Genomic DNA, 27,985 nt, shown 5'->3' with positions numbered 1-27,985 from the left:
AGATTGTCCGGTATTAAACAGAAATACCCTTACAGAAGCAAGCCTCTGTGGAGTACATGCTGCATATTTGCTGTGTATATGCCGCGAACACAGTAGTACGCCAGAGGAGTACATTTTACACACACCGCATGCCGCGTACATGCCACGTACTATTTCGAAGAGTACACAGCATGTATGCAGGAGGTCACTAGTACATATCATGTATGCAGCACAGACTCTGAAAATTTAAAGAGTACACTGCATGTACGCAGGAGGGACTTGTACTAGAAAACAGTACACTGCATGTACACCGCAGATACTTTGAAATTTGTGCAGTACACTTCATATATGCGGGAAGGACTTGTACAATTTCTTTTGGCATATATACTTAGTTTTTTTTATAAGTTAAAGTCTGAAGTACACTTCATATACGCAGGAGGGACTTGTTCATTTTCTTTTGGTGTTTATACTTAGAATTTTTTTTAGGTAAAAGTCTGAAGTACACTTCATGCAGGAAGGATTTGTACATTTTTTTTTTGGAAGCAAGGACTTGATTTCCGAGTAACTTTTATCTTAATAGCACAGAATAATTCAGATTATTCTGAACAATGAAAATTTGCCAAACTTTTGCAATGTTCATTTGTGAAGCTTACATCTAAGTGATTTATGAGCTGCACCTTGCATGCAATGTAAAAATATATTCTTTTTCATTTTGAATTAATTTTGAGGGCCATAATGTAATAAATATGGGAAAAAAAACATTTGATTTTTTTTTCAGTAAAGTAACACCTGTATATGCAATTATAATGAAAAATTGAGCAGTGAGCTGTGTCTTACCCATGCTCCTCAGCATTTATCGCAGATTTGCCATATGCTTTAAGTGCACTTGTTACTCTTAATGTCCAAAGTCGAATTATGGTGCAATTTAGGTCACTATTTAAAACTGTTAATTTTAAACTAAATATGGTATTTTTGAGCATTATGAATTTTGTTTGATTTAGAAAAGGCTGCACATGCACAGTAAAACCTGTTCACAGCAGTTTCGCCACAAGAGTACATAGCATGTACGCCACAGGAGTATACAGCATGTATGCAGCAGGAGTACACAGCATGTACGCCGCAGGAGTACACAGCATGTACGCCACAGGAGTACACAGCATGTACACTGCAAGAGTACACAGCATGTACACCGCAGGGGTAGTACACCGCAAGCTCATTTGCATGTGAAAAGTGTATGTGCCGCGTACATGCTGCGTACTATTTCTCCGGTGTACTTCCCGCATACTAGATTCCTCCAGCGTACATCCTGTGTACTATGTAGTCCACAGCATGTACGCAGCAAGTAGTATGCGGCAGAGCTCATTTGCATGTCAAAAGTGTACTACAAACATAGTATAGTATGTGCGGTTTATATCCTGCGTACTATTTAAAGCCCATGATTTAAGTACACATCATGTACGCGTCAAATACGCTGTATGTACACAGCAAGAGTACACGGCAGGCCTTTTTCTTCTGTAATGGTATAATCTTTACCTTATTATTCTTAAAATATTCATTTAAATTTTCACAGGCAACATCATGACATTCTGATACACTGTACAGGTTGAGGAACTGTATCCATGGCAACAGTTTTAAACATTTTTCAAACAAGCTTGTACACACAACTTCTCCACAAAATATTATAGTTCTGAAAAAGAAATTACAAAATGAGAGGATTAAATTTAACTGACCTTGACATGGTGTATGAATTACAAGGCTCTAGCACACAAGAATCAAGGTTTAGAATACAAGAATCAAGGTCTACCATACAAGAATCAAGGTAATCATTGAGGTTACATCAGGTGTTAATAATGATGAGTAAAATATTAAATCTACATTAATCTGCAAGTCCTGGTTCCTTGTTAACTGCTTAAATAACAGTAACTGTATAAGAACTGTTCTTCCAGTGCATCTCTGTGTCAAAGAGTTATGTGACTTCAGATCACTGACCTATACTACAAGTTTGAAAGTCTCATTGTGTTGTAGAATGATTTTGCGAAAGAAATACTCAGTTACATGATATAATGTCTAGATTGGTACGCAGGTCAACCTCAACAATGGCCCCACCAAAAATGCCAACACTATCAGTTACTGTTCTCTGTAAACAACTGAAAATGGTATCTCATAAAATGCCTTATTACTGGATAATGCCATTTTATTTACTTGTTTACCAAGTCTTCAATCATGGTAGTCAAACATAAATAGAGAGGAAGACGTACTTCATGGTCTGAAATTGTTCCAAAACGTTGAGGTCAGGCGTATTTAGCACAGCTTCCAGCAGAGAGGGTGTAAACAGCATTCTGGTAATCTTGTTAGTGTGGAGAAACTCACAGAGTAATGGAGGATCATATATCACACTGCTAGGTATCACGTATAGGGGTACTCCTGAAATATTCATGTAGACATGTATGTAATTCTACTGCTTTCTTTTAATGAAGACAAAGTTTGCTAAGATACGTGTTCAGACATCGGTAAAGTCTGTTATAGGATTGGTGCAATCATTAGGGCAAGTCAGCCAATAATTTGAGAGTCTCTTTTTGAGATTGTTTTCACAGAAACTTTGAAGAAATGTATTTGTAATGTCATAAGATTTGATACAAAGTATTATAATCTATATATGATTTTATACTAAAATAATAGCTAATTTAATCATTCTTATTGAGATAACATTACATGGACATACATTACATTTAGAATTTTACTAAGAAAGGTAAATTTATCTTATTGATTTGTTTATCCACAACTGTACCAAAGGTACAAGTTTGAAGTCTATAACAGAAACTTCTAGAATACCTGTATGTTATGTGTTACCTTTAAGTAATGGTCTAAGAATTTCCCAGACAAAGAACACATTGCAAGCCTCTCTTTCATTTTCTGTGTAAGGATAGAACACATGTCTAGCATGGTAGGAGAAAACAGCTCCTCTGTGAGGACACTTGATACCTGAAGAAAAGAATTAATGACTTTTGAAATTTTTAACACAAATTATCTGAATTAAAAATTTACTGTTATTATTGTCTGTTTATGAAAAATTACCTTAACATCCTGTTTACTCGAAGACTGACCTTTTTCTAGTACAATCTGTTTAGATGGTGAGTAAAACTTTGAAACTACTGGTAATGAAGTCTTAGAAACCAGTCTTAAACTTGCAGCAATTATGATTGGATGTTTCTGTGTTGTCCAAAAGTAAGATTGCATTTGCAGACCGGATATACCTTAAATTCAATTCAAAACTTAAAGATTTAAAACAGCAACAGGCCAAAAGTCAGAAAGCATTTTCACTTTAAGGTATCAGTTATCAGTGGCCTTGAACTTTAATCTAATGATGCATAAAACAATATGCTTCATCTCAAGACTGCTGGCAATCATCCTATAAAGTTTGATTCTTAAAGACCACCCATTATACTGATCTCTACATGAGTAAAACAATATATAGTCAATACTGCAGAGGGAGTGACACCGTCTGGTTGGTTAAGGCAGATGGATGCTTAGGACAAGATGAAATGGGAACAGAAAGTAAATGTCGATAGAAAGCTGACTGGCAGCTTAAGGCAAATCACTGCTATGATTGGTTCAAATTTACTCCCTTTTCTTAAGAGTGGGGCATAAAAATAACCAAATCATGCACATGCACAACAAAATCTCCATTACCTTTTGGTTTTCCAGTGGTACCTGATGAGTATACAATGTAAGCAAGGTTGTCTAGGCTTTGTTCTATTACAGGAGTCTCCTTGCCTTTGTTTTCTTCCAGCAATTCTTTTTCCCAGTCTTCCTTCAGAGTTATCACATTTTTGGCATCTAAAAGTAATTACATATTTCATACTAGCATCAGATTACAAGGTATTGGACCTGTATTGACTGACTCAGCTATTTCCGTCACAGAAGATAACTTGGCTTTCTTCGGTCGTAAATTAAGCTAAGCATGCAGATGGCTTTCCATGCCAAAATCGCGTACGGAAAATACATAATTTGCTGATTGTCATTACATGTCCACTTTGTAACCTTAACCCTTATCCTGCTAAATTTCTAAAATGTACAGGTCCATCATTCACTTGAGCAATACCTTTTATTATTCACAGGGGTGTTCACTGAAAATTTACTGCCTGAATAGCGAACAGTGCAGACCATGATCAGCCAGACTTTATTGCACAGATGTACAGGATGATCTTAGTCTGCACTGGTCGCAAAGGCAGAATCACATGCAACCAGCAGGTTAAGTACCATAGTACTACAGTGTGCAGTATCACATAACCAAGTAGGAGCTGGATTCCGAATTGTAAATTTTTGAAAAGGCTAGAAAATATAATTGAAAATAAATACCGTGAGCGGTCTTCCATTTATCATGAAGTGCATCGTGACTGATATGTACACAGAATCTTGTCATATCGATTGCTAGATCACCTTGGTGACTGGGTATTGTACATTCGCAACGACCTAGGTCGCTGTATTTTCACGCCCCGCAGACTCAGATTATAGGCAATACATTAATTTAATTAATGAAAGTTAATCATATTTAATTGCTTACTGCCAAAATTGCACTTAATGTTGTGTCTCAAATTCTGGCGACAAAGGAAAGTATCTTGAGTAAAACACAAACGCAAATCGAGATCTTTAGATGTCTTTACATAAAATATATTAAATTAAATATTTTTGAAACTTAAACATATTGTTTGAAAATCAAAGGCACCAATCATAATGATTAAATTCAACGCATAAAATGTAGAAAACTCAGATTTTACAGATCTAGTTAAATTAACAAGTATTACAGCTTCTACATAAAAATATAAAAGGCCAATCAGTCTCGCAATTTTGCATTTCCAAATCGATCATTTGGTAAAAAGAACCCTGAACTCCGTTCATTCAACCCTTAATGGTTCAAAGAAAACTGTGAACTGCGTTTTACCTTTATAATGCCATTTAATGACTAAAATGCCATAAGGATTGGATTACCCCTTTAAGTCAGGGTCTTGTGCTCGATCCCGTACTTAGTCTAAAATATGCTTTTTATTTGTTTACTGAAATTGAAGAATCCACAAAATCTGCAAATAACAAATTCAATGCTGATAAGAATGACTTCACAATACTTTAAAAGTAACTATGTTTCTTTGAAAGGTGAAAGATTCTGAATAAGCTATTGCTATATTGAAAGGAATATCAGTGGTCCCATTTGACTGAAACCATGGAATATCATGCCAAAGCATGGTTCACAGTAGTTTAAACTGCAGTTCAACAAAATTCAATAAATTATACCTATCCTTGACAAATGAATTTACTTTATTATTCCTTTAAAATATAAATTCCATTAACTGTTTTAGTACCTTTTTCTCTATAACCTTACCTTTTACTCTGTCAGATAACTTTTCCTCTGTAAGAATTGCCACTGGCTCTGCATCTTTAAGAATATCCTGTAGCAACAGTTGTGGGTATGATATATCGAGGGGAAGATAGGCTCCGCCCGCACGCAGTACAGCAATATATGACACCACATATCCTATACTCTTGTCCATGTAAATAGCAACACAACTGTCTGGCACCACACCTTTGTGGTACAGATTTGTCGCTAATATTTCTGACAGTCTGTCGAGTTCTGCAAAAGTCAGCCGGTTCCCATTTGCATCTACCACTGCTGTGACTTCCGGTGTTGCTCGGGCTTGCCGTAGAAACATCTCATGTAACAATCCATTTTTCTCATAATCTTCCATTCTGGTACACCTAATATCATTCCAAAATATTTTGTATAACATTGTATCCATTTTTTATAGCAAGAGTAATATGACTTTTAAAATACAAATAACTTTTCTTGTGACTTTGATTCAAATCACATTTTATAAATGTCATGATAATCTTACTGGAACAGTCACTTTGTTTGAATTGATCTGTTGACAATACTGCAGACAAAACAGATGCTTGGAATTAACTGTTTACACCGTTTCCATCAGAAGCATTATTAAAGTGACACCTTTCTAGACAATTGTTGGGCCTGAATGGAGATAATTAGTAGAGATTTCTGGTCTGTACTGGTATTTCCAATACATACTGCTAAAACCAATGCCAAACATGTCTTATTTAATTTAGTTGCATGTCATTATTGCTCAAGATAAGAAATTTTCTTGGAGTTGTTTACCACAAGGTCTTACTAGGATGCGTGTCCTAAAATTATTGGGTAATATTACTATGATAAAATGTTGAATGTATAAAATTTTGTTCTAGGCATGTGAAACAGTCAATGGCATAATTGAAACTGGCTATACCTTTTTCGTTTGAAAATTAGGCTGGTTTGAGCAATTTGACTTCTAATCTTGTGATGTTTATGGTCATTATCTAATGTACAAATAATGTTTAAGCTTTGATACTTAATTTATGCCACTCTGGATTATGGTATCAATTTTTTTACACTGAAAAGTTTGAAAACATTATGACTTTGGCATACCAGTCATATCTGTTAAATTTGGCATCACTAAGTTAAAAAAAAAACACTAAAAGCTACAAACTGAAAATACAAAATGACTTACCTGGAATATTTGGAGTCTTCTTAACACTTTGATAGAGTTAGGTTAATGAATGAGCCATTCAATATTTGTATTATTTATTTACTGTTGATACATTTTCTTGTTTTAAAAGATAACCAAGTTTCTATAATCAGTAATTAAACTCTAGTTATCTAATATTATCTCATGTATTTGTCATCAATAAGATTATCCCAAGGGATTCAAAGGTTAAGTACTGATGCAATACCATATTTATCATAAAAAACACTCAAAGTATACACACATATATATATATTGCCAGCATCCAACTGTATTAGTTTTTCTTTTGAATAACTGAATAGCAGTTCCTTAAATAAGAAAATATGCCACTGCTAATGTTTTTTTTTCTGTCCTACATGGTTTTAAAATTGTATTAAATCTAAAAGTATATGTTACAACTAAAAGACTTGGCTTTTTCACATTCATGGGGTTATTAACATACTTCAACTTTAGATGGAATAAACAAAGTTACTTGTTAAGTCATTTCTTGATATTTCCATATGTATGGTTGGCTTTTAGATTAATAATAATATTATTATTATAAGTATTGTCATTTCTCGCATATGCTTCATGTGTATGTATATATCAAATTTTGTAATGTAGATATGTTGGATTTTATTTTTCCTCTACTTCATATTGAAGAAACATATTTTTTCGATACCCGCCGTATCATTATGATCCATATCTATATTTGCGCTTTTTGTAACGTTGACGTTCGCGTCCAAACAATAGTAACGTTGTTTGTATTGTACTTTATTTCTGATGAAGACAAAAAGTCGAAACTACATTGTAGTAAGAATTTGTTGTCTTAGTAATTTTAAATCCTTTTGATCTGATATTTCGATGTAATTCACAGAGTCTCTGCATTTTCAATGAAATTAAGGATGTAAACTGAATTAAAAGGACTCACTCTAGTTTCGGCTAAAAATGGTCTGTCCTTAAAATTGAAGTTTGGTCATATCTATATTATGAAAATTAGGACATTAATTTTTGTTTTTAAGCTTTTAAAAAATTGCTAAATCAAGAAAAATCATGCCCGAGTCGGGAATCTGACCCGTATTACCTCGGCAATAAAATACTTTCCTACCATCTTGACCAATACACCATGATGTAATTGGTACTTGACAACCATTTATATAAAGCTTTATAATTAAAGCAGTTGACCTTCAGTATGCTTGGTCAAACAACTAATTCTCATGAGTTTGATAACACATAATCTGTCAGTAACTCAGTTTCAAAGCCTTCTTAAGAAATATAGCAATAATTTCCTGATTTCTAGAAACTTTCTTTTTCTTTGTTCAACAGTTGTTGATCTGGGGATCAGTCCCTTTAACAAAACAAATTGTTTTTGTTCAGAGTTTCTGTTTCTTTTGAATGTAAGGTCGTTCAACCTGTTGATTACATAGATCACCACTAGTTACAAGTGGGCTTGCATTTAGTCAGAATTTTTAACCTGTAACAAAAGGATACTGGTCATACTCTACACCCCCTGCCTGATTATAAAACCTTAGAGGTTGAAAGTTTGATTGTCTGCTCCTCCGGTTAAAGGTGGTCAATCACATTTAAGCAAAATTTAGTGACACTTTTTACTTTTTGTATATTCTGTTAGAGATTTATTTATGAAACAAAAATACCCATTACTTAGAGTTAGATCCCTGTTAGAAATGTATACTTTATTGATTTTCATAAAAAATTGTAATTACTCCCCTTTAATATGAAAATATTTAAAATGCTTGGTATTTCTTTTTATTTCCATATAATTCCGAGTTTTACATTCGCATTGGATAGATATACCAAATATTTAACAATCTGAATCAAAAGGTGGGTTTTAAAATGCATGTAGCTTCTGAATTTCATTTTTTTCCATCCTATCTTGGTTGCGCAACCAAGATAGGCAAAGGGAGGTAATAATAATTTTTCAAACTTGCATTTCTAATGAATTCAATCTATATATGTAATTGTTAATGCAATTATTTTACGAATATAATACAATATATTTGTTAGTTATACATTTTCTTAGGTAAAGTATGTTTATCAAATTTATACTTATGATAAAATAACTCTATCTTGGTTGGGCAACCAGGATAGGAAAATGAAATTTTAAAAATACCTCCAGTGAAAATCTAATTTGTATTAAGTGTTAAGTGAACATAAATGAGTGTAAATGATCAGATGCTAAAGTTTCGAACAAATCCGTTACTTAGCCAAAATCTGATTATCCACCTTTAAAAATAACTAACATTTTATTTGAAAAAAACACCAAAAAAACACAGGGAAGTTTTGGAAATTGGACTTTCTTGTACTATCCTCACACTAAAATGTAGTAACCATTTTCTTGAGGAGTCGCCTATATAGTTTATCGGTGGGGGTTACAGATAAGGTCACATACTAACACTCTACTTCTAGAAGCGTTCCTCAAGCTCATGATATATTTGAATGATACATGTATCTCGATGCTTTCATATAAAATCAATATAGGGTAAAACCATTTGCATACTCATTTTGAAAATGTAGTCTTGAATTCAGAAAAATTGTACGCAAGATTTGGTAACATTTCAAACTTAATGATATTTATCACTACAGAAATGCACACTTTACTGTTATCAGTCATTATCCCTTCATCTTCTGTGTGATATTTTGACTGGTTTAACCAGTTATTACCAGAAATTGGCAGTTTACGGTTTGTGTGATACAAAGTTTAATGAAGATAAACTAATTTCAGCAATACAAGATACTTCATTGACATAACACATACATACCTTCATTTCTAACTAACAAAAAAAAAAAAAAAAAAAAAAAAAAAAGTCAGAGAGCACAAGTTTCATCTGCAAGATTTCATATTCTGTAGGTGCAGTGACTGGACTTAAGGGCACCAAGTAAATTAGATTGAACGACATTGTTTATCATTATGAAAAGTTGTATCTTTGGTCGTTCAGTCATACATATTGTAGTTCATTGGTGAAAAATATCTTTATTGGACTTGAAACTATGTTAACACTTCATGTCATTAGTCTTTAGATGGGCAAAAGGTTGTGTCCCTCCATAGCTATGTAGCTCTGAATAGAGTTCACATGTCTACTCGGCCAGTAAAAAGTCTCAATGGAGACAAGCCTGGTGCAATGCCTCCCAGTTGGTGTCCCGTCAAACGAGTACTTTGTGGTCTCAAGCAGGCCTGCAGGAGTCTCTGAGGTGGTCTGTCCCCAGACTGACAAAAAGCTGGGACCACTGGTATGTGGAGAAGTCCTGATACTCGTAAACAGGCCCTTAAATATTATGGGTAAATAACACCAATGGCTTGTGGACGTCTTGGGAGCCACAAAAGCCAAGGGGGGGAAACCCTAACAAAAACATTTAAAAAAAACAATCTGTGCTTCCTGGGCAGTTTCTTCTGAGGGGTAACCCTGACAGAAGACCAACAATGCTGAAGACAGAGTTATCTCCCCTACAGGCAATCTCTAACAAATCCCAGTATCATGCAGGTGCACCATGCCAACACATTTGTCCAGAAAAAATGAATCGTTCTTAAAAATAAAGGAATGAAATGAAAAGTGTAAAACAAGGACAAAGTCTATGAAGAGATATAGATGACTTTATTGTTATATATCAGCACCTACTTTCAAAACAAAGAGTGCAGATAGGTCACACATTTAATAAAGATAGACAAAATATTCATATTTCACAATAATTAAAAAGTGGGTAACAAAATCTCTACATTCATAAATACTACCACAGTCAAATCTAACAACAGGTTTTTAATAAACAGTTTCTACATAGATCTACTTTCATTTATTTTACAAACCCGATGCAGTGACGAAAACACTTAATAATATACAATCGAGAGACTTGTCTGTTCAATTAAAGCTTGCAATACTCAGGAAATGAATATACAACATGTCACACTAATATGCGGAGCTGAATTTCTACCAATTTTGTAAAATTTGCATAATCATTAAATGTAATATTTCCTGATAAAGAAAGTATATCATTCATGTAAATTTAGGATTTCTTCTTTAATATGTTAAACAGAAAACAAAACCCAGAAAGAGAATGAAAAATATTATAATTTAACAAAGCTGAAATACCATGGATCATCAAAGTATCCTTACTGCAGATGGTATATTTTAATGTGACGATGCTGGTATGTAAGAAATCACATGATGATATGCCAAAATCATTCCATCAATACTACATGAAATACAGAGATAAATAAGAGTTTTACACAACCTATTTCGGAACATTTTCAGTCTTTAAAAAACGCAAGAAATATAATATTATGTATAATTATATATCATATTATCATCAACACTATTATAGTCATATAAAATGGGCTTGAACCTTCATAAAACAATACATGAGCACTGCTGTGTGAAAACCAATGTTAGGGCTTTGGGTGGAGTATGGATGCACGGATGATCCAAATCAACCTTGCCTATCTGTGTAATCTAACCTGGATTCATACTGTATGCTTACCAGTTACATTAAGTGTTGAAATCAACATTTAACAAACAGTATGGATGTGCACTGATCTAGATTCTTGCTGGTCTCATAGCCCTAACACTGATTTTCACACAGTGGCGAGCACATGTAGCAGTATCAATAATTTGTATTTTGGGTTAATAAAACTGCTTGTTATCCAGATAATGTAGATGAATACCAATACCAGTACCAGTACTCACACTGCATTTAAACAACAAAATGTGTCTTTGGTCTCATTATTTTGCCCAGTTTAATGCAAGAGCATACTTTTTTACTGCAAATATTACTTGCACATAACTTAAATGTACACACACAGCACGTGGCTGACATGGTCATGTAACACTGTCTTCTGGCACTCTTCTAGTGATATCAGGTGCACTATCAGGTGTACAAAATATCAAAATTTTATACTATCAAAGACATGATGACAATATTTTCAAAACAAATAACGATATAACAAAACAAAACCTTAAAAATTAACACAATTTCACTAACATGGTAAATAAGAAGTAAATTACAGCCCTAGAATCCATATAATAATTAATGTTGTAAATGAATTACATCATTCTTGTAAACTGCATCTATCACTTGATGAACAATATCTTTTGAAAATCTGGTTTTCAACAAAAGAGCAATATAAAGTTACAAAACTAGACTGAAATGCCTTAAGATGATACTGGTATACCAGACCAGTATTGGCCCAAGGGCTATCTATGATGAAATGAAAATGACTAGTTGGAAGTTACATGAAGTTCAAAAAGAGAAAATGCCGGCATAAACCATACATGCCGTATCTCCCGCCGGGAGCCTTTTTCTCCCGTATTTTCAGTATATCTCCCGGTCTCCTGCCGGGACATGAAAACCTCCCGTAAAAAATATAAATAAAAAAAATTCTCTGTCGAAAAATCGTATCTCGGACCCAATCTAGAATTTTAGAAAATACTTAAAATGCAATATAGAATAGCCCAGAAATACTCTTCAAACATAATTTTGATAGTTATCTATAATCCCTATCTTGTTTATCGTGGGATACACGCCTGTGGCATTAATTATCTTACCACCTGCTGTCAACATCTCCAAACAATTAACCATTTAATCTTACCCGTAGGCAGTTGCAAACATGTGCATGGGAGATTTTAGACTGATTCAATACCATCACAGTCGCTGATTTGTAGTTTTCAAAACAATATGTATACCAGTCTTAAAATTACGTCATTTTACCGCCACCTGCCAAAGTGTACTTTCGTTTTCCCTGACCTCAATATTTATCGAGCCATCAGAGGATTAGACAGGTTAGTGCTAACACCGAGATTTAGCTTCTCAATTTAAATACTTGCACAACATGCAATTTAACAAAAATTGGCGAGTTAATGTCGGACTACACAGAATTTCGGACAGACATGAATTCGGATAAGTGAATTTTATGAAATAAATTGCAGTCCATACTACCCGACGAATTGACTGCCATTCCTTTGTGATATAATTGTCATGTTGTAATAATTAACAGGAGAAGAATTCCCAGTTTAAATACATGTAGTTTTAATCTAAACATGGACAATCAAGCAAAAGAAGGACTTTCATTTTTTTTAACAACTTCATTTCTGAAAAGAAATGACTACCCTTAAAAGACTGTTTTGACATGATATCTCCGCAATCTTTTGAGTATTGTATGCTTAAACATGTCAAAAAGATCACTCTTCCCAAATGCAGAAGCATCAACACATAAAGCAAAAACAAAGTTCCTGGTTCAGTCTTTCATGGAATTCTGAATTTTCTTGGATTAAGTAAAGTGCTATAAGTAATAATCATGCATTCTGTACACAACTGTTGACTCCACTCATCAATTCAATATAGAATACTTCATGATTTTTTCATGAAAACGGCTACTTAGCATGTAAAAATGAGCAAATAAAAGTCTCCCTTATTTTTACCCAAATCTCCCTTAAAAAATGCCCTGTTGAGACAAATCTCCCTTATTGACCGTCTGAAAATATGGCATGTATGATAAACAGTACTGTAAAATGGATGCTTATAGCTCCAATTTTATTTTCGCAAACAGACACAGTCAAAACAGATAGATGTATCCCTAAAGTTGTACAGTTATGACTTTTTTGTCTAACAAATTGAGAAACAGAAGTGCCATGAAAAATATGCAGCTTACAATACTTTAAGTATGTAAATGCAGTCTTATTTCATTTTGAAATATTAACAAAATTGTGATGCAAGTCAATATTAGAAAATTCATTTCCAATTAATAAGTCTATGAAAACTTTTTATTAATGAAAGCAAATTGCATTTTCATAAATTAAAACAACTCGGCAAAAAGTTGATGACAAGATTTCTGGAAGTTTCATGCAAATAAATTTTCCATAGTTCATCTGTAGATAAAACAGATTTGCATAATAATTTCAATTCATAAACTTTTTAAGTTACTGCAGTAGACTTGCAATGATAGTTGTACCAGAACTTTCAGTCTTATAACATATTCTCAGCGAAGGATTTCAGCATTTGCTATGAAAAGCAACTATTCTTGCATGTGCTACATGCAAGGCCGAAGAGTGCCGACATAGGATATGTGAATAAGTAATCATATTTGCCGATTTTCAGTATTGGTCCATCACCTTTATGCAAAACTACAAATTTTTAAAGGTTTATATCGACACATTTTATTTCACATATATCAACAAATATAGGTTTAACATACTAAACAACTTTTACCCATACATAATAAAAAGCATGACACACATCAATCACTTCAAATCAAAATTACATCTGCATCAATTAGAAAAGAAATAGCAATATGAATGATGTGTGTAAAGTGGTTACAGATAAATAAATTACATGTATATCTTGAGCAAAACTGTCACAAAAAATTACATGTATATATTCTAAATTTAATATAAACATAGATCTATTTTTGATTATTAACTATTAGAACTAAACGTCTACAATAAAGAAACAGTTGGTCACGAATAAATAATTTATAAAATTTAGATTAAGATTTTTTATTTTCTTTTTTTGCTTTTCCTTCCTATTCCGTATAAAAGCAAAATAAACAACAAAAGAACACCTAATCTAAAACATTACTCAGACTGGTAAATTTTCTCTGCAAAATAATGTCAAGAATAGTTTTGTCAACATTTTTGCGCTGTTCTAAATAACCTCTCCTGATGTTCTTCCATAATTTTAATGAATCATCAGCTTACTCCATGCTAAACTTCGTTAATTTCAAATTTTTGTGCATTATTAATCTTTTAGGTATTCATTTTAAACTTATATCTGAGTTATTAACTTTTACCCTGCTATATTTCTAAAATGGACTGGTCCATCATTCAATCTGGGCAGTACCAATTATAATTCAAAGGGGTGTTCACTGAAAATTTACTGACTGAACATCCATTAGCGCAGACGGTTTTGGTCTACACTGGTCGCAAAGGCAGAATCATTTGCCGACAGCAGGCTGAAGGTTAAAGTAGATCTGAAATCATGCTGTGTATTTTCCTTTACGTATTGATCAGTTTCAATATATTTCAGCCTTTTCAATATCTTAAACAGACATGCCATGCTTACAACAAAATGCATACAAAATACAAATGTATATAAAAACACTGCAGTCAAAATTATCCTTTCACTTACAGTTCTACAAATACACTTTTTAAACCTGAGAAACTGAAACAGTTCCATTAATAAACCATTTAAATCTGAGAAACTGCAACAGTTTCATTAATAAACCATTTAAATCTGAGAAACTGAAACAGCTCCATTAATAAATCAGTTAAATCTGAGAAACTGAATCACTCATAATAAATCATTTAAATCTGAGAAACTGAATCAGCTCATTAATAAACCATTTAAATCTGAGAACTGAATCAGATCCATTAATAAACCATTTAAATCTGAGAAACTGAATCAGCTCCATTAATAAACCATTTAAATCTGAGAAACTGAATCAGCTCCATTAATAAACCATTTAAATCTGAGAAACTGAAACAGTTCCATTAATAAACCATTTAAATCTGAGAAACTGAATCAGCTCCATTAATAAACCATTTAAATATGAGAAACTGAAACAGTTCCATTAATAAACCATTTAAATCTGAGAAACTGAATCAGTTCCATTAATAAACCATTTAAATCTGAGAAACCGAAACAGCTCCATTAATAAACCATCTAAATCTGAGAAACTGAATCAGCTCCATTAATAAACCATTTAAATATGAGAAACCGAAACAGTTCCATTATTAAACCATTTAAATATGAAAAACCGAAACAGTTTCATTAATAAACCATTTAAATCTGAGAAACGGAATCAAAAGGCAAGGTTTAAGTAAAGAAAACTTAAAACTATAGGCATTTAGAGTATTAGCAAGCAAAATAAAGTGCAATCTCATCTACAAAATACATAATGTAAAAATATACTACTATGCTTGGACATGGAAATTTATTAAGACCAAAGACAAAATAGTTCTGCCAGGTCTCACATATGTAGGCTGGATTGTTGACAGCGGCAGTCTTCAATGTCTGACAGATGATCAAGGTAGCTTAACAACACCGCAGTACCTGTTTCTGAAACTTACAGACACATGTCAGTCTGTATACATGTACTTAACATCTTTAATTCAAGAATTTTCATAAATTCCAAAACAGTCGTTTCCCAGTACAGTATTTCTTTATATCTGCATTACCACAAAATCAAGTCTCATAAATATATACATAAATGAGCCGTGCCATGAGAAAACCAACATAGTGGGTATGCGACCAGCATGGATCCTGACCAGCCTGCGCATCCGCGCAGTCTGGTCAGGCTCCATGCTGTTCGCTTTTAAAGCCTATTGGAATTGGAGAAACTATTAGCGAACAGCATGGATCCTGACCAGACTGCGCGGATGCGCAGGCTGGTCTGGATCCATGCTGGTCGCACACCCACTATGTTGGTTTTCCCATGGTACGGCTCAAATCTTTATGTGTTTAAAAGCACCAACCCTCAATAACTTTCCACACCATGCATAGTAGTACATAAGGGAATACTGCTTAAAATAATCATAAAAATCTGCAAGACAGAACTAAAGAAAATACCATGATATCACAGATGGACATAACTAACATAATTCTCACAACATACCCAATCATTTATACAACAGTCATATATTTCTCTGCCTGGATCAACACATCTGTAGTTTTATAACAAAAAAAATTCACCAGAAAGAAAAGAGAATTTTTTGTAGAAAAAAAAAATCTTACACAAAGGAAGTATTTGCTGGGGTTATCAGATCTAGAGTTAAATGATATAAAATTCCTTTTTACAAGAAAAAAAAAAACATAAAAAAACCTTACAGAAATAAATGGTTTGCTAGGGTTACCAAGACTCCTTAGATAATAAAAAAAATAAAATAATCATTCCCTTAAATCTTTAATAAGGGCAACAAAATGTGCCAGCTGTGATAAAGTCCTTGTGCTGTACCAGTAACATTCACAAGAAACAGATGCCTTTAAGAACTGTAGACCGATACCATGGTTGAATTATATATTAACTACTGGATAAAAAATATTAAGTCTATTTTACTTTAAACTTAAACTAGAAAATGCTTTTGTAAAAAAGCACATGTCTCCCCCAATGCAAAGTCCTATAGGCAAGAAGTCAATAGGAGTCAGGAGCTAAAGTCAAAGAGACACTGATGGTTGGCTGCAATAGGGATCATCTACTTGGCATGTCCAGTCATCCCGCTAAATTTCAACACTCTTGGCCTAGTGGTTCTCAAGTCACTGTTCAGGCTCATGTGACCTTGACCTTTGATCAAGTGACCTCAAAATAAATAGGGGTCATCTACTCTGCATGTCCAATCATCCTACGAAGTTTCAACGTTCTGGGTCAAGTGGTTCTCTAGTTATTGATCGGAAATGTTTTTCAATGTTCAGGCCCCTGTGACCTTGACCTTTGACAGAGTGACCCCAAAATCAATAGGGGTCATCTACTCTTCATGACCAATCATCCTATGAAGTTTCAACATTCTGGGTCAAGTGGTTCTCTAGTTATTGATCGGAAATGGTTTTCAATGTTCAGGCCCCTGTGACCTTGACCTTTAACGGAGTGACCCCAAAATCGATAGGGGTCATCTGCTTTGCACGTACAGTCATCCTATGAAGTTTCAACTTTCTGCGTCAAGTGGTTCTCTAGTTATTGATCGGAAATGGTTTTCAATGTTCAGGCCCCTGTGACCTTGACCTTTGACAGAGTGACCCCAAAATCAATAGGGGTCATCTACTCTTCATGACCAATCATCCTATGAAGTTTCAACATTCTGGGTCAAGTGGTTCTCTAGTTATTGATCGGAAATGGTTTTCAATGTTCAGGCCCCTGTGACCTTGACCTTTGACGGAGTGACCCCAAAATCAATAGGGGTCATCTACTCTTCATGCCCAATCATCCTATGAAGTTTCAACATTCTGGGTCAAGTGGTTCTCTAGTTATTGATCGGAAATGGTTTTCAATGTTCAGGCCCCTGTGACCTTGACCTTTGATGGAGTGACCCCAAAATCATTAGGGGTCATCTACTCTTCATGCCCAATCATCCTATGAAGTTTCAACATTCTGGGTCAAGTGGTTCTCTAGTTATTGATCGGAAATGGTTTTCAATGTTCAGGCCCCTGTGACCTTGACCTTTGACGGAGTGACCCCAAAAACAATAGGGGTTGTCTACTCCAGCAGCCCTACAACCCTATGAAGTTTGAAGGTTCTAGGTCAAATGGTTCTCCAGTTATTGCTCGGAAATGAAGTGTGACGTACGGAAGGACGGACGGACAGGGCAAAAACAATATGTCTCCCCCAGAAGGGAAAAGACATAAATATGTTACAAATAACAGTACTTCTCTAGTAAATTTATAACTGCATTTCTTTAACCTTTACCCTGCTAAATTTCTAAAATGGACTGGTCCATCAGTCAATTTCGGCAGTGCTACTTATTATTCAAAGGGGTGTTCACTGAAAATTTACTGACTGAAGAGTGAACTGTGCAGTGACCATGATCAGCCTGCATGGACATGAAGGCTGATCTTGGTCTGCACTGGTTGTAAAGGCAGAATCACTTGCCGCCAGCAGGCTAAAGGTTAAGTGCTTCAAAAACCAACTGTTTTGTACAAAAAGGACAACACCATTTACACAAATTACTTTGGTCCCTTTGAGCTCCTTCAGGTATTCTTGCATACCAGACGGGGATTTCCGGTATTTTTACCGGTGCTAGAAAAATCCATCTTACACCCCGGGGTGTAAGATGACTCTCCTGCTGCAAATGACGTATTACGAACTACATATATGTAGAAGATTTATGTAGTAATTTATATTTTATTTAAAAAACGGAATAAAAATTCAATACCTTGACAGTTCCTATTGGTTCCTGATAATATATTTCTCGATTCAAATCACGTTATTTTATCAAAAATTCATAATGCTACGCTGCAACTGATATAACAAAACGGGAACTAAACATTGTTATTTGTTTTGAAACGTCATGACGCTCTTTCCTGTTTACGGACATTGCTTTCCCGTGCTTTGTTTAAATACACTGCTATAAGAAATAGTTCTAAAAAGAAAGCTGTTCAATTGATTTTATTTTTATTATCATTTCTTGAAATCGGTATGCAAGAAAAAGATTCTGTCACTGGTTATAGATGCAGATGGAAATATCTGGCTCTTGGGTAACTGTTTAGGCGGTAACTCGGCAGGGAGCCTCGTTACCGCCTAAACAGTTACCCTCGAGGCCGGATATTCCAATCTGCACCAACAACCTGTGAAAGAATCTTATATTGACACACTATTAATTATGTTGAAACTAAGAGACAGAAAATACAACCCATTAACATATTGCACAAATCACAACACGATGACTGTGTATTGCACTTAAACATAGTCTACAAACATACAATTATTTCACTCTAAGCAACACACAGCAGCTTAAAATTCTACTTAAGTCTAAAACCTTGTTTAAATCAAAGCAGTAATAAATAAATAATCGCAACTGGATGTTTTCTCATGAAATCAGGAATCACCATGATAAATTTTATCAAACACTTCAAAATTTAAACAAAGTGAAATGTTAATGATTTAAAAGTGGTTTCATCTATAAACGTGATCTCACTAAAGTTTGCGAGAATTCACTCTTTCTTTGTACAAGAGTTTCAAATCCGTTCTTTTTTATAGATATTTGTTTCAGTACATGGGTATAACAATTTCCAAATAATCTATGATGTATGCGCATAATAACTTAATTACAAAGAATAATAGCGGAATTTCTAAGAAAATATATGTATGCACGGTTTACTGGTACTTCAATCAATTAACAAATTATTCTAAAATAAATGCATGCAAAACTTCTAAAAAGCTGACAAATAAGTAAGACAGCTAAAACTAACAACTCTTACACATTTACTGCCCTTTCATTAAAGATAGTTCAACTTTCAACAACTTTGCTTATTTAATTCATCAAATATAATATTTCATGTCCATAACTGAATGATAACAGCAATAAACATTCTGTAGCAGCAGACGATATATTGCCTTTTTGCAGTTTTTAGAATGCATTTGGCTATCAATTATTTCTTGTATTCACAATTCTCTTCCCCGCAGTTAAAAGTTTTTCCTGATATTTCAGCTACAACAAGCTGCATGATGTTTAACAGTCATACATGTTCTGAACACAAAAGCTGAGCACTTTTAATGCTTTCAATCTTGTGTAGTGTATTTATAGCACAACATAACGTATGGTACATAACTGTATAGCTTTCATACAGACTGTTGTTCCCCTTGACTAGTGTCCTGTTGGTTTTTCTTTTGTTGTGTCATACACTCGGATCAATTCAGCCTGGAAACAGACCAACAAAGCATATTTATTAGTAAATTTTATTGTGCAAGAATTAACTTGCAGTTTGCTGAACAGATGCCTTTTATTCAGAAAACTTAGCAGTGTTTCACTGTTGCAAAATTTTAAATTTTTCTCCTTTTGATCTTAAAGTCGTGCAATCTATTTACTGAATTATGCTGTTATTCACAAGTAACACACAAATTACTTTCCTGAGAAATGTTGTTGTTACTAAAATCTCAGTCAGAATATGTTCATATGGGGGTAAAATTCATGACCATCAAAAAGTCATAGACAGTTTACAAGCACCTATGAAAGTTCCTGTCTCTTTGATCATGCAGTAAAATTTGCAGTTGTTTGGTTGGGTTTTAATTAATTACACTACTCTGATAACTTTCAATTTTTAAATGATGGCAGAAAATCCTAGGTTTCCCTTCAACATTATTTCAGACAAGACTGGCACTTTGGTAGAACCACTGACCTTCAACAATCCAGCTACGTGGCTTGCCCACATGACACCCAGAGCAGGAGGCAAACCGTCAAGTGAGGGTTAAATGATCTGAAGTCAGAACTTCGCTCCGGAGGGTCCTGCAGTGACTGAGAACCAACTATTATGTAAGAGACAGACACAGGAACAGTATCTTACCTGAGCAATAGAGCCATGCTCCTCCTGTGAAAATGCAAACCCATCTGAAATAATGGACAACGCAAAATTAACATAACATTTTTAACACCATAACAGAATATAAATGAACGAAATGATTTATGAAAAAAGGTTTTCTTCCCAAATCTTTAGACAACTTATTCAGTTTGGTTCAAAATTGAATTCCTAAATTTCCAGAGCGTTTCATATGTGAGAATATATCTGTATAAGTTTCAACAAATGAAGGATTTTGTTTTCAACTCTAAAATTTGAGCAAATTACTTTTAATAAGTGTGCGGTATAATAATTATTAATCTTTTTCTATGCAAGTTAATGAATTCCAAGTTCACATCAAATCTAAACTTGGGAAGGAAACTTGAACAGTTACTGTTGGAAAGAAACAATATGTGAACAAATAAATGGACTGACATTTCTGTGAATGATTTGTGTTTTAACTTACATAAACACAATAAAACTATCAGTAACTACTGTCCTTTCAAAGTAAAATGAGAATATTGTTATCAAGTTTGTATTTTTCCATGTCAGTCGAAAATTCTTAAAGGCTCATAATGACTTTGTTTAAAATGTAGCTGCCACATTTTCCGCTATGAACATAAAATACATTAATTTCTTGTTAAATCCCAGGGTTTTCCCTCGGGTTTTTTATTTGGGAGTCCATGGACTCCCATGGCTGCTAATTTAAGGGTCCCTAATAATTTTTGGGGGTCCACAAAGTATTGATCTTGAAAATGGACATTATTACTATAAAAATTTACCCTAAAACCGAATGAACTTAATTGTATCTTTTTAATTTAGATAGCAGTTGATTCAATATTTCGGAATGGTATCTTTCAAAATGGCACGAGCTTCTCAATTCAGACTGATTACAAAAGGTGTGATAGTCTTTTTGTTATGATTAAATAGCCAGTAATTACCGGCAATTAACGTGTCACCTCGTGTCAATTATGTTGTTCACAGTTTTATCTCGGTTAAAGATAATACTCGATCCTTAATTAGTATCATAATTTCTGTGATTTATTAATATTTTTTCATCAAAATACTTTAAATTTATATGAAATTAATGTTGTTTAATAAAAAAATAAACCATTCGATCTTTTACAGAACGTAACGGCAATCTTAGATTTTAGCGGTGACAGTTAGCGGGGAGAGTAGGTTCCCTTTACCAAAATGGCGAACATCGATAACAAAACTTGTTTTGAAGTTGGAAAATCGTCTATACCTGTGTATAATGAGCACCCACGATTCCGTGATGGTCCCGGTGGTAAAAAACTGCGCATTTTACATGGGTATCTGCGACAAGGAGGCTTCAGTGCAAAGGAGTTTCGTGACCGATTTTGCGGGTCCAGTGGGACGCAGAGGCACTAAAAATGCGAGTTCAAAGCAGTAAAAGCGCGTCAGAGACGCAGAAAACCTGCGTCCGGGAAAACCCTGAAATCCCATTTATGATAATTACTTTCTTTAACATCTGTCAAAGGTTTGAATATTGCTGAATATACTGGAATGTTTTATTGAATCTACTGTTTTTTATTACATCCCTTTATGGCTCTAATTATAACATTTCATGTGCAATATTAAAAGTAGTGCATTTCTAACCATTTAATTACGCATAACATTTACTTGGACAGCATTTCATCTGTTTTTAAGATAAAAATTTAAAGCATTATGGACCTTTAAGACGGAGACTGACTGATCAATTCAAATTTATCTTTAACTGTTCTCACTTTACTTTGAAAAGACAATAGAATATTTTTAGTAAGTGATGAATGACACTGATAAAGCAAATATGACATGAAGTAAGTGAAATATGACACCGATATCAATGAAAAATATTGTCAAGCATTAAATAGCATATGAAATAAGTGAAAAACAGCATTCTCTTACACAAAAAGCTTCTATCGGCATCAAAAGAATGTAATGCATTTTGCATGTATATTTTCTAACTTCTAGCAACAAACACGTACATAATATATTCAGATGTTAGTTATAACAGTGCAAGAAATATCATAACATCAGGTACAAGACTGCAGCTTAATAATGGATATTTTAGAAAATTGGGAATGATATTATAATCGACCAAGCTTTTGTTTGCTGTCCTCACAACAGGAGCCTACATCTATTTCAGGGGAGGGTAAGGAGATTTTTCCACTTTTTGACTGATGTTGAAAATTACCAAATGTATGAAATCAACCAAATATATGTATTCCTGGATATAAACATTATTTTCAAAAATAAAACAAAAAAGCAAAATATCTCTTTGAAGCAAACATAACATAATCTGTTTATCATCTTTAACAAACAAGAGAGCCATGTAGGCCCAGCACCGCTCACCTGACCTTGTTCTTACCAAGGTAACCTACTAGTAAGAATCCAGTCTGACCTAAATTTCAAACAAACATTTTGACCATGCTTTATCTAAATCAGGTGGAACATCTAAACAAGTTTCTGCTGATTTGACCTTGTGACCAATTTTTGGACTCCAGTTGTCTGAGTTTCAAGCTTCATCTAAATTTGATAAAGATATGCAGTTTAACAAAATTTCATGAAAATTAGATATAAAATGTGGCCAACCTAGCTTTGAACCTCAGTTGAACCAGTTTTTAACTTAACCTAGATTTCAGATATTTTGGAGAAAAAAGTTCTTTAATCAAAATTTGTTCACATTAAATTAAGGAAATCATAATTACTTATGGCTGACATTTTTGTACAACCAACAAGACAATGCTTATAATGTGTTATATGAAAATGTCACAAGTGTGATTTTATCATGCAGCATGCATTCTGATAATAACCTGTAAACAATGAAAACCTGAACTTAAATTTCCAAAATTGTGACATCAAAATTGTTAACAGTAAAAGTGTTGACAAAAGATGATGACTGATGACAGACATAGTGTGACCACAAAAGCTCAGCTTAAGCATTCTGTGCTCAGATGAGCTGAAATATGAAAATGAATGTACATATTTCCTGTAATTTCCAACTAAAGATCTCCAATGATTTATCATATATACCAACATAATTCCACCACCCTATCATGCAATTATACATCACCTGTTTTATACTCTCAAGTTTGTGAATGTCGCTAAACAGATTTTGAGAACCATTATATATATATGTATATATATATATCAGCACAATTTTTCTCTTCTTAAAAAAACTTTTATGAAAAAATCTTACAGCTCAACTTACGAAGTCTTACTAAACATGCTAAAGGACAAGATGTGTCCTTCTGTATGAAGATAAGCAGGGAAAGGTAACTTTGTCACTGAGAAAGTTTGCCTACACTTTTTCTTAACACTATAAAATCCATTTTATATGCAGGTTTATACATGACTAATCAAACATGCCTACAAATTCTGGATGGAAAACAAGCATAGTCCACTTACCAACATGTTTAGTTCACTATGTCAGTCAGAGTTATGACAAGCAATAAATATGCAAGTTTTACCTGCATGTAATATGCAAACACTGTTGACAGCACTAGTACAGTATCAAAAAGGTCCTATGGTACTGGAACAGCATTCAGATCATTTTCATGTACCAGTAAATTTACTTTAACAAAATTACCTATTATGGTAGGTCATGAAACATGCAATTTAAGTCCACCATTGTGAAGTTATCAAGCCATTGCAGTGTAAACAAGCAAATTCAATGAATTGGAATCCCCCGCCGAAAGGGTCAGAGTTGAGGAACGGCAAAAAAATATATCCTGCAAAAAGTTAAGAATGTTACCAAGAAGCAAATAATTTCATTAGTCAAATCAAATTAAAAGAAAATGAATGGTTTGTTTGGGTGGGGGTGTGTGGGGGGGGGGGGGGGGGTGAGGATACAATAGTTTACATGTTGATTATAAATATTGGTAGAAAACGAAAAATGAAAAAAAAAAATAAAATAAAATAAAAAAAAAAAAAATGGGGGGGGGGGGGGGGGGGGTGAGAGGGAGCGGGGTGACTAATGTAAGGTGGTGACCAGGTGTAGGTACACAACATCACATGTTTATAATAAATGTGCATGGAAAAGAATGGAAGAAGTTTAATGAAATTCTTCCAATTGGTTGGTTTGTTATGTACAGATCTGTGGATTTTTAAATAATTAAAGGGCAATAACTAAATGGAAAATTGACCAATCGAAAAAAAAACTTGAAGGGCATCGTCGCAGTATCTTGGTTCATGTCTATTTCAAGTTTGATGAAATTCTACCTGCTAGTTACTGAGAAATGGCTGCAGATGGACATTTTTCATTAAATCAAGGGCAATAACTCTGAGGGAAATTGACCTATCAAAAAAAAAACTTGACGGGCATCAGCGCAGTATCTTGGTTCATGTCTGTTTCAAATTTGATGAAATTCTACCTGTTAGTTACTGAGAAATGGCTGCAGACAGACATTTTTTTTAAATCAAGGGCAATAACTCTGAGGGAAATTGACCAATCAAAAAAAAAAACTTGAGGGGCATCATCGCAGTATGTTGGTTCATTTTTATTTCAAGTTTCAAAATTCACCAAGTATTACGGAAAATGGCTGCGGAAGGGGGACGGCCTGCAGACGGACGAAAAAAACGCCATTTCAACCCCCCCCTCCCGTTTTCATCGCAGTGGTAATTAACTACATAAAATTTCTTAATAGTGCAGCACTTTTTGGGACTACAAAACCTACAACACCAGACTAGATTATGAAGATTTCTCCACATTCTCTCTATAAACCCTTTTTAATTTTTTTTATAACAGTCCCTAACCCCCCTGTTTTTTTTTTGCCATTTTTTTTTTTCCTTGACACAACAACATTTTACATAAAAAAGCTTTAAATTTTATCTTTTTAAAAAAGTACATCCGCTTTCTATCAAAAAAAAAAAATAAGTGACAAACTACAAAAAGGGAAGTAACTCTGCACAAAAAAGCTCACATATCTGGACAATCACCCCGTTCTAGCAAATTCTAAAAGCCATTTAAAACTTTCATACAACTGAAGTCTTCATTAGAAGATATTTTTATGAATGTATGAAGTTTGAGAAGAAAAAGCAAAGAAAATAATTACAAACTAAGTTGCTTTTGTGAAAGCACAATGTCTCCCAACCCCTAATCATCTGAATAAGTAAAAAGGTCAACCATGCACCAAGACCTCAACGCCTTATCAGATTTCATGCTTGATTATCAAACCCCATTTCAAGGGCCATAATTCCAAATGCCGGGGCCCATTTTGGCTTTTTATCGAACCGGCCGGGACTTATTGGCTAACAATTTGTAGAAGATTGGATGAGAAACTTTGACAAGATGGGGAAATTTGTGAAGAAAACACACAGACGGAGAAATAAATATTTCCCCAACCACTGTGTGTGGGAGACATAAAAATACAGCTGGCAATGAACATATCACTGTCTATAATTTAAGGTATTGTACTGGCAAGCGGAAAGATGCATTAGAAGACAGGAAATGTGAAAGTATTGTTGCTCACTGATTTATACACATCAGTAAGGAACTGCCAGTACATGATTCTTGATAAACATGATGCAAAGCCAGGTAAGATGAACATTTCTATGTTTCGAGGGTTTAACACTGAACTATTTTTTATTTTTGCATTTTTTTTTTTTTTGAAACTGTAAAAGCTAATAAGATGCTTCTGTCTTTTAACTAACTCCTGTTCATGCAAAAACTGTAAATGTGTTGAACCCTATTTTTTTACTGTTTTTTATATTTTTTGAAATGACTTTCAGAGGCTGGTAAAATACTAAAAAATTAAAACTTGAAGATGAATTCTAGAAATTTGCAAGCTGTTAATAAACTAGCAGCATAACATGTTTTTGTTAATATGCAGAAATTTCTCAATGATGCAGTTAGTATTACATGATGTTCATTCAATAGCACTAATAGAGATTGTGTGCTACGGCTCCCAGCACAAAGTGTATAATCTAGAGGCATTACGTTCCTTCAAAACTTACCACAGGGAATTTCCTCTATATAGCCACCTGTTGGACCATTTTATATATAAAAATGGGTCAATTTTCCTTAAAATTTCTAATTATCTAATGATTGTAGATGGGAAATTAAAGTAAAATTAAATTTTCCACCCGCCATGAAAAACCAACATAGTGGTTTTGCACCAGCAGGGATCCAGACCACCTTGCATCCGCGCAGTCGGTCAGGATCCATCGTTCGCTTTTTAAAACCTATTGCAATTAGAGAAACCATTAGCGAAGCCACTATGTTGGTTCTCTCATGGCGTGGCACAAATTACTTTTTGCCGCAATGTTTTCTAATACAAAGAAATGGGTAACACCAAAAAGCCCCTTTTCAATTACGTATCTTACAAATAATTTTTTTTAAAAAATCATGCTTAAACAAATTTTGAAAAAATTTAATCTTATTTAAAAAAGAACTTCTAGAAAAAACGCTGTTTTATTCTTTTTTCATGACGTTTTTAAGTGTGAAAAAACTTTACAATCAGAGAGATTCCGCTATGAAGCGTTGACACACCCTTTTTTAAATTGCCATTCATATTAAAGCCTTAAAATAAAACGGCCCAATAATGGATTAAAACAAAGACTCATGCTGAATCAAAACACTTTTCATGAATATTTAATGTCGTGATGAGCAAAATACCCTTTTTGAGCTTTTTTTTTTTCACTTTTTATGCAAAACTCATTGCCCAGTTCATTTTGTACATAACTGCTGAGTCCCCTTTTAGATACATTGGGACCCATCATTATTCTGCAGAATGATTTATAACAAAAAAAACCTCTGTCAAAAACATCCTCTGTAAGGCCCAAAAGCAGCAAATTCTTCAAAGGGATGCAAACCATAATAATTCTCAACTTGTACTGAGGGGGAAAAAAATTCAGGTTTTATGACTGAAAGACCTTTACAAAGCAAAGACTTATTTCAATCAAAGACTTCCGGCTTCAGAAAGGATTACTTATGAAACTCTGACTGTGGTATCAGTGCCTTCATTAACCTCATAATGTTATAAAAATGAATGTAAAAAAATTTTCGGATTAAAATAAATAACAAAACAAAAAGGAATAAGATGAATCTTTTAATGAACATCCGGTTAATGTATTTCTAGTTTTTGACTATACGAGAGAAATTGAAATACTAACGTGATGGTGTGGGCGATGGAGCTGTCACAATGAAATACTTGGTTAAAACATGTAATAACAAGTAACAGATACACTTTTTAAAAACAAAGAGAACAGATTTTTGATGAAACATTAAACCCGCATTACATTTACACAAATACTTATGCATTTTAAACCCCCAAAATGCGTACTTTAAAACAGGTAGCTTAAAACTTGGTTTTGTTTGAGTTAAAAAAGAGGGAGGGGGTGACTTTTTTTTTTACCTTTTCTACATCCTGTCCAACTTATTAAAAAGTTCAAAAAATTAATTTAATTCAAACTGAAAGTTTTTTGCTTAATAATATTTTTAAAGCATGGTTCTATCATTTTTTTTCCCAATT

At 33.8% G+C, this 27,985-nt stretch overlaps 2 protein-coding genes across 10 annotated transcripts in view; both read right to left on the bottom strand.

Moving 5' to 3' along the window:
• The window catches only part of LOC123556568 (uncharacterized), a 30,189-nt gene extending 23,503 nt beyond the window's left edge, over nucleotides 1-6,686 (bottom strand). The window contains exons 1-6 of the mRNA XM_053542804.1: nucleotides 6,531-6,686; nucleotides 5,357-5,730; nucleotides 3,670-3,816; nucleotides 2,830-2,961; nucleotides 2,238-2,403; nucleotides 1,513-1,666 (exon numbers count right to left, since the gene is read on the bottom strand). Of these exons, the coding sequence (XP_053398779.1) occupies nucleotides 1,513-1,666; nucleotides 2,238-2,403; nucleotides 2,830-2,961; nucleotides 3,670-3,816; nucleotides 5,357-5,720 (963 nt within the window). The 5' untranslated portion in view covers nucleotides 5,721-5,730; nucleotides 6,531-6,686. The remainder of the gene's footprint in view (nucleotides 1-1,512; nucleotides 1,667-2,237; nucleotides 2,404-2,829; nucleotides 2,962-3,669; nucleotides 3,817-5,356; nucleotides 5,731-6,530) is intronic.
• Nucleotides 6,687-10,118: 3,432 nt separating this feature from the next.
• Nucleotides 10,119-27,985, bottom strand: part of LOC123556569 (probable phospholipid-transporting ATPase IA) — a 153,712-nt gene continuing 135,845 nt past the window's right edge. For 5 of the 9 annotated variants that reach the window (XM_045347385.2, XM_045347382.2, XM_045347386.2 and 2 more), the window contains 4 exons: nucleotides 27,627-27,647; nucleotides 26,469-26,495; nucleotides 20,520-20,563; nucleotides 10,119-19,876 (listed from right to left, as the gene is read on the bottom strand). In XM_045347385.2, coding sequence (XP_045203320.2) covers nucleotides 19,823-19,876; nucleotides 20,520-20,563; nucleotides 26,469-26,495; nucleotides 27,627-27,647 — 146 coding nt within the window. In that variant the 3' untranslated portion in view covers nucleotides 10,119-19,822. Of the gene's footprint in view, nucleotides 19,877-20,519; nucleotides 20,564-23,586; nucleotides 23,618-26,468; nucleotides 26,496-27,626; nucleotides 27,648-27,985 lie in introns of all 9 variants that reach the window. The other 4 variants (XM_045347390.2, XM_045347387.2, XM_053542803.1 and 1 more) reach the window with 4 other exon arrangements.

This window comes from Mercenaria mercenaria, chromosome 5 (assembly GCF_021730395.1).
Source record: "Mercenaria mercenaria strain notata chromosome 5, MADL_Memer_1, whole genome shotgun sequence".
In the NCBI taxonomy this organism is placed as follows: domain Eukaryota; kingdom Metazoa; phylum Mollusca; class Bivalvia; order Venerida; family Veneridae; genus Mercenaria; species Mercenaria mercenaria.
The sequence above is the reverse complement of the archived record's forward strand: the minus strand, read 5'-3'. Positions and strand labels throughout refer to the sequence as shown.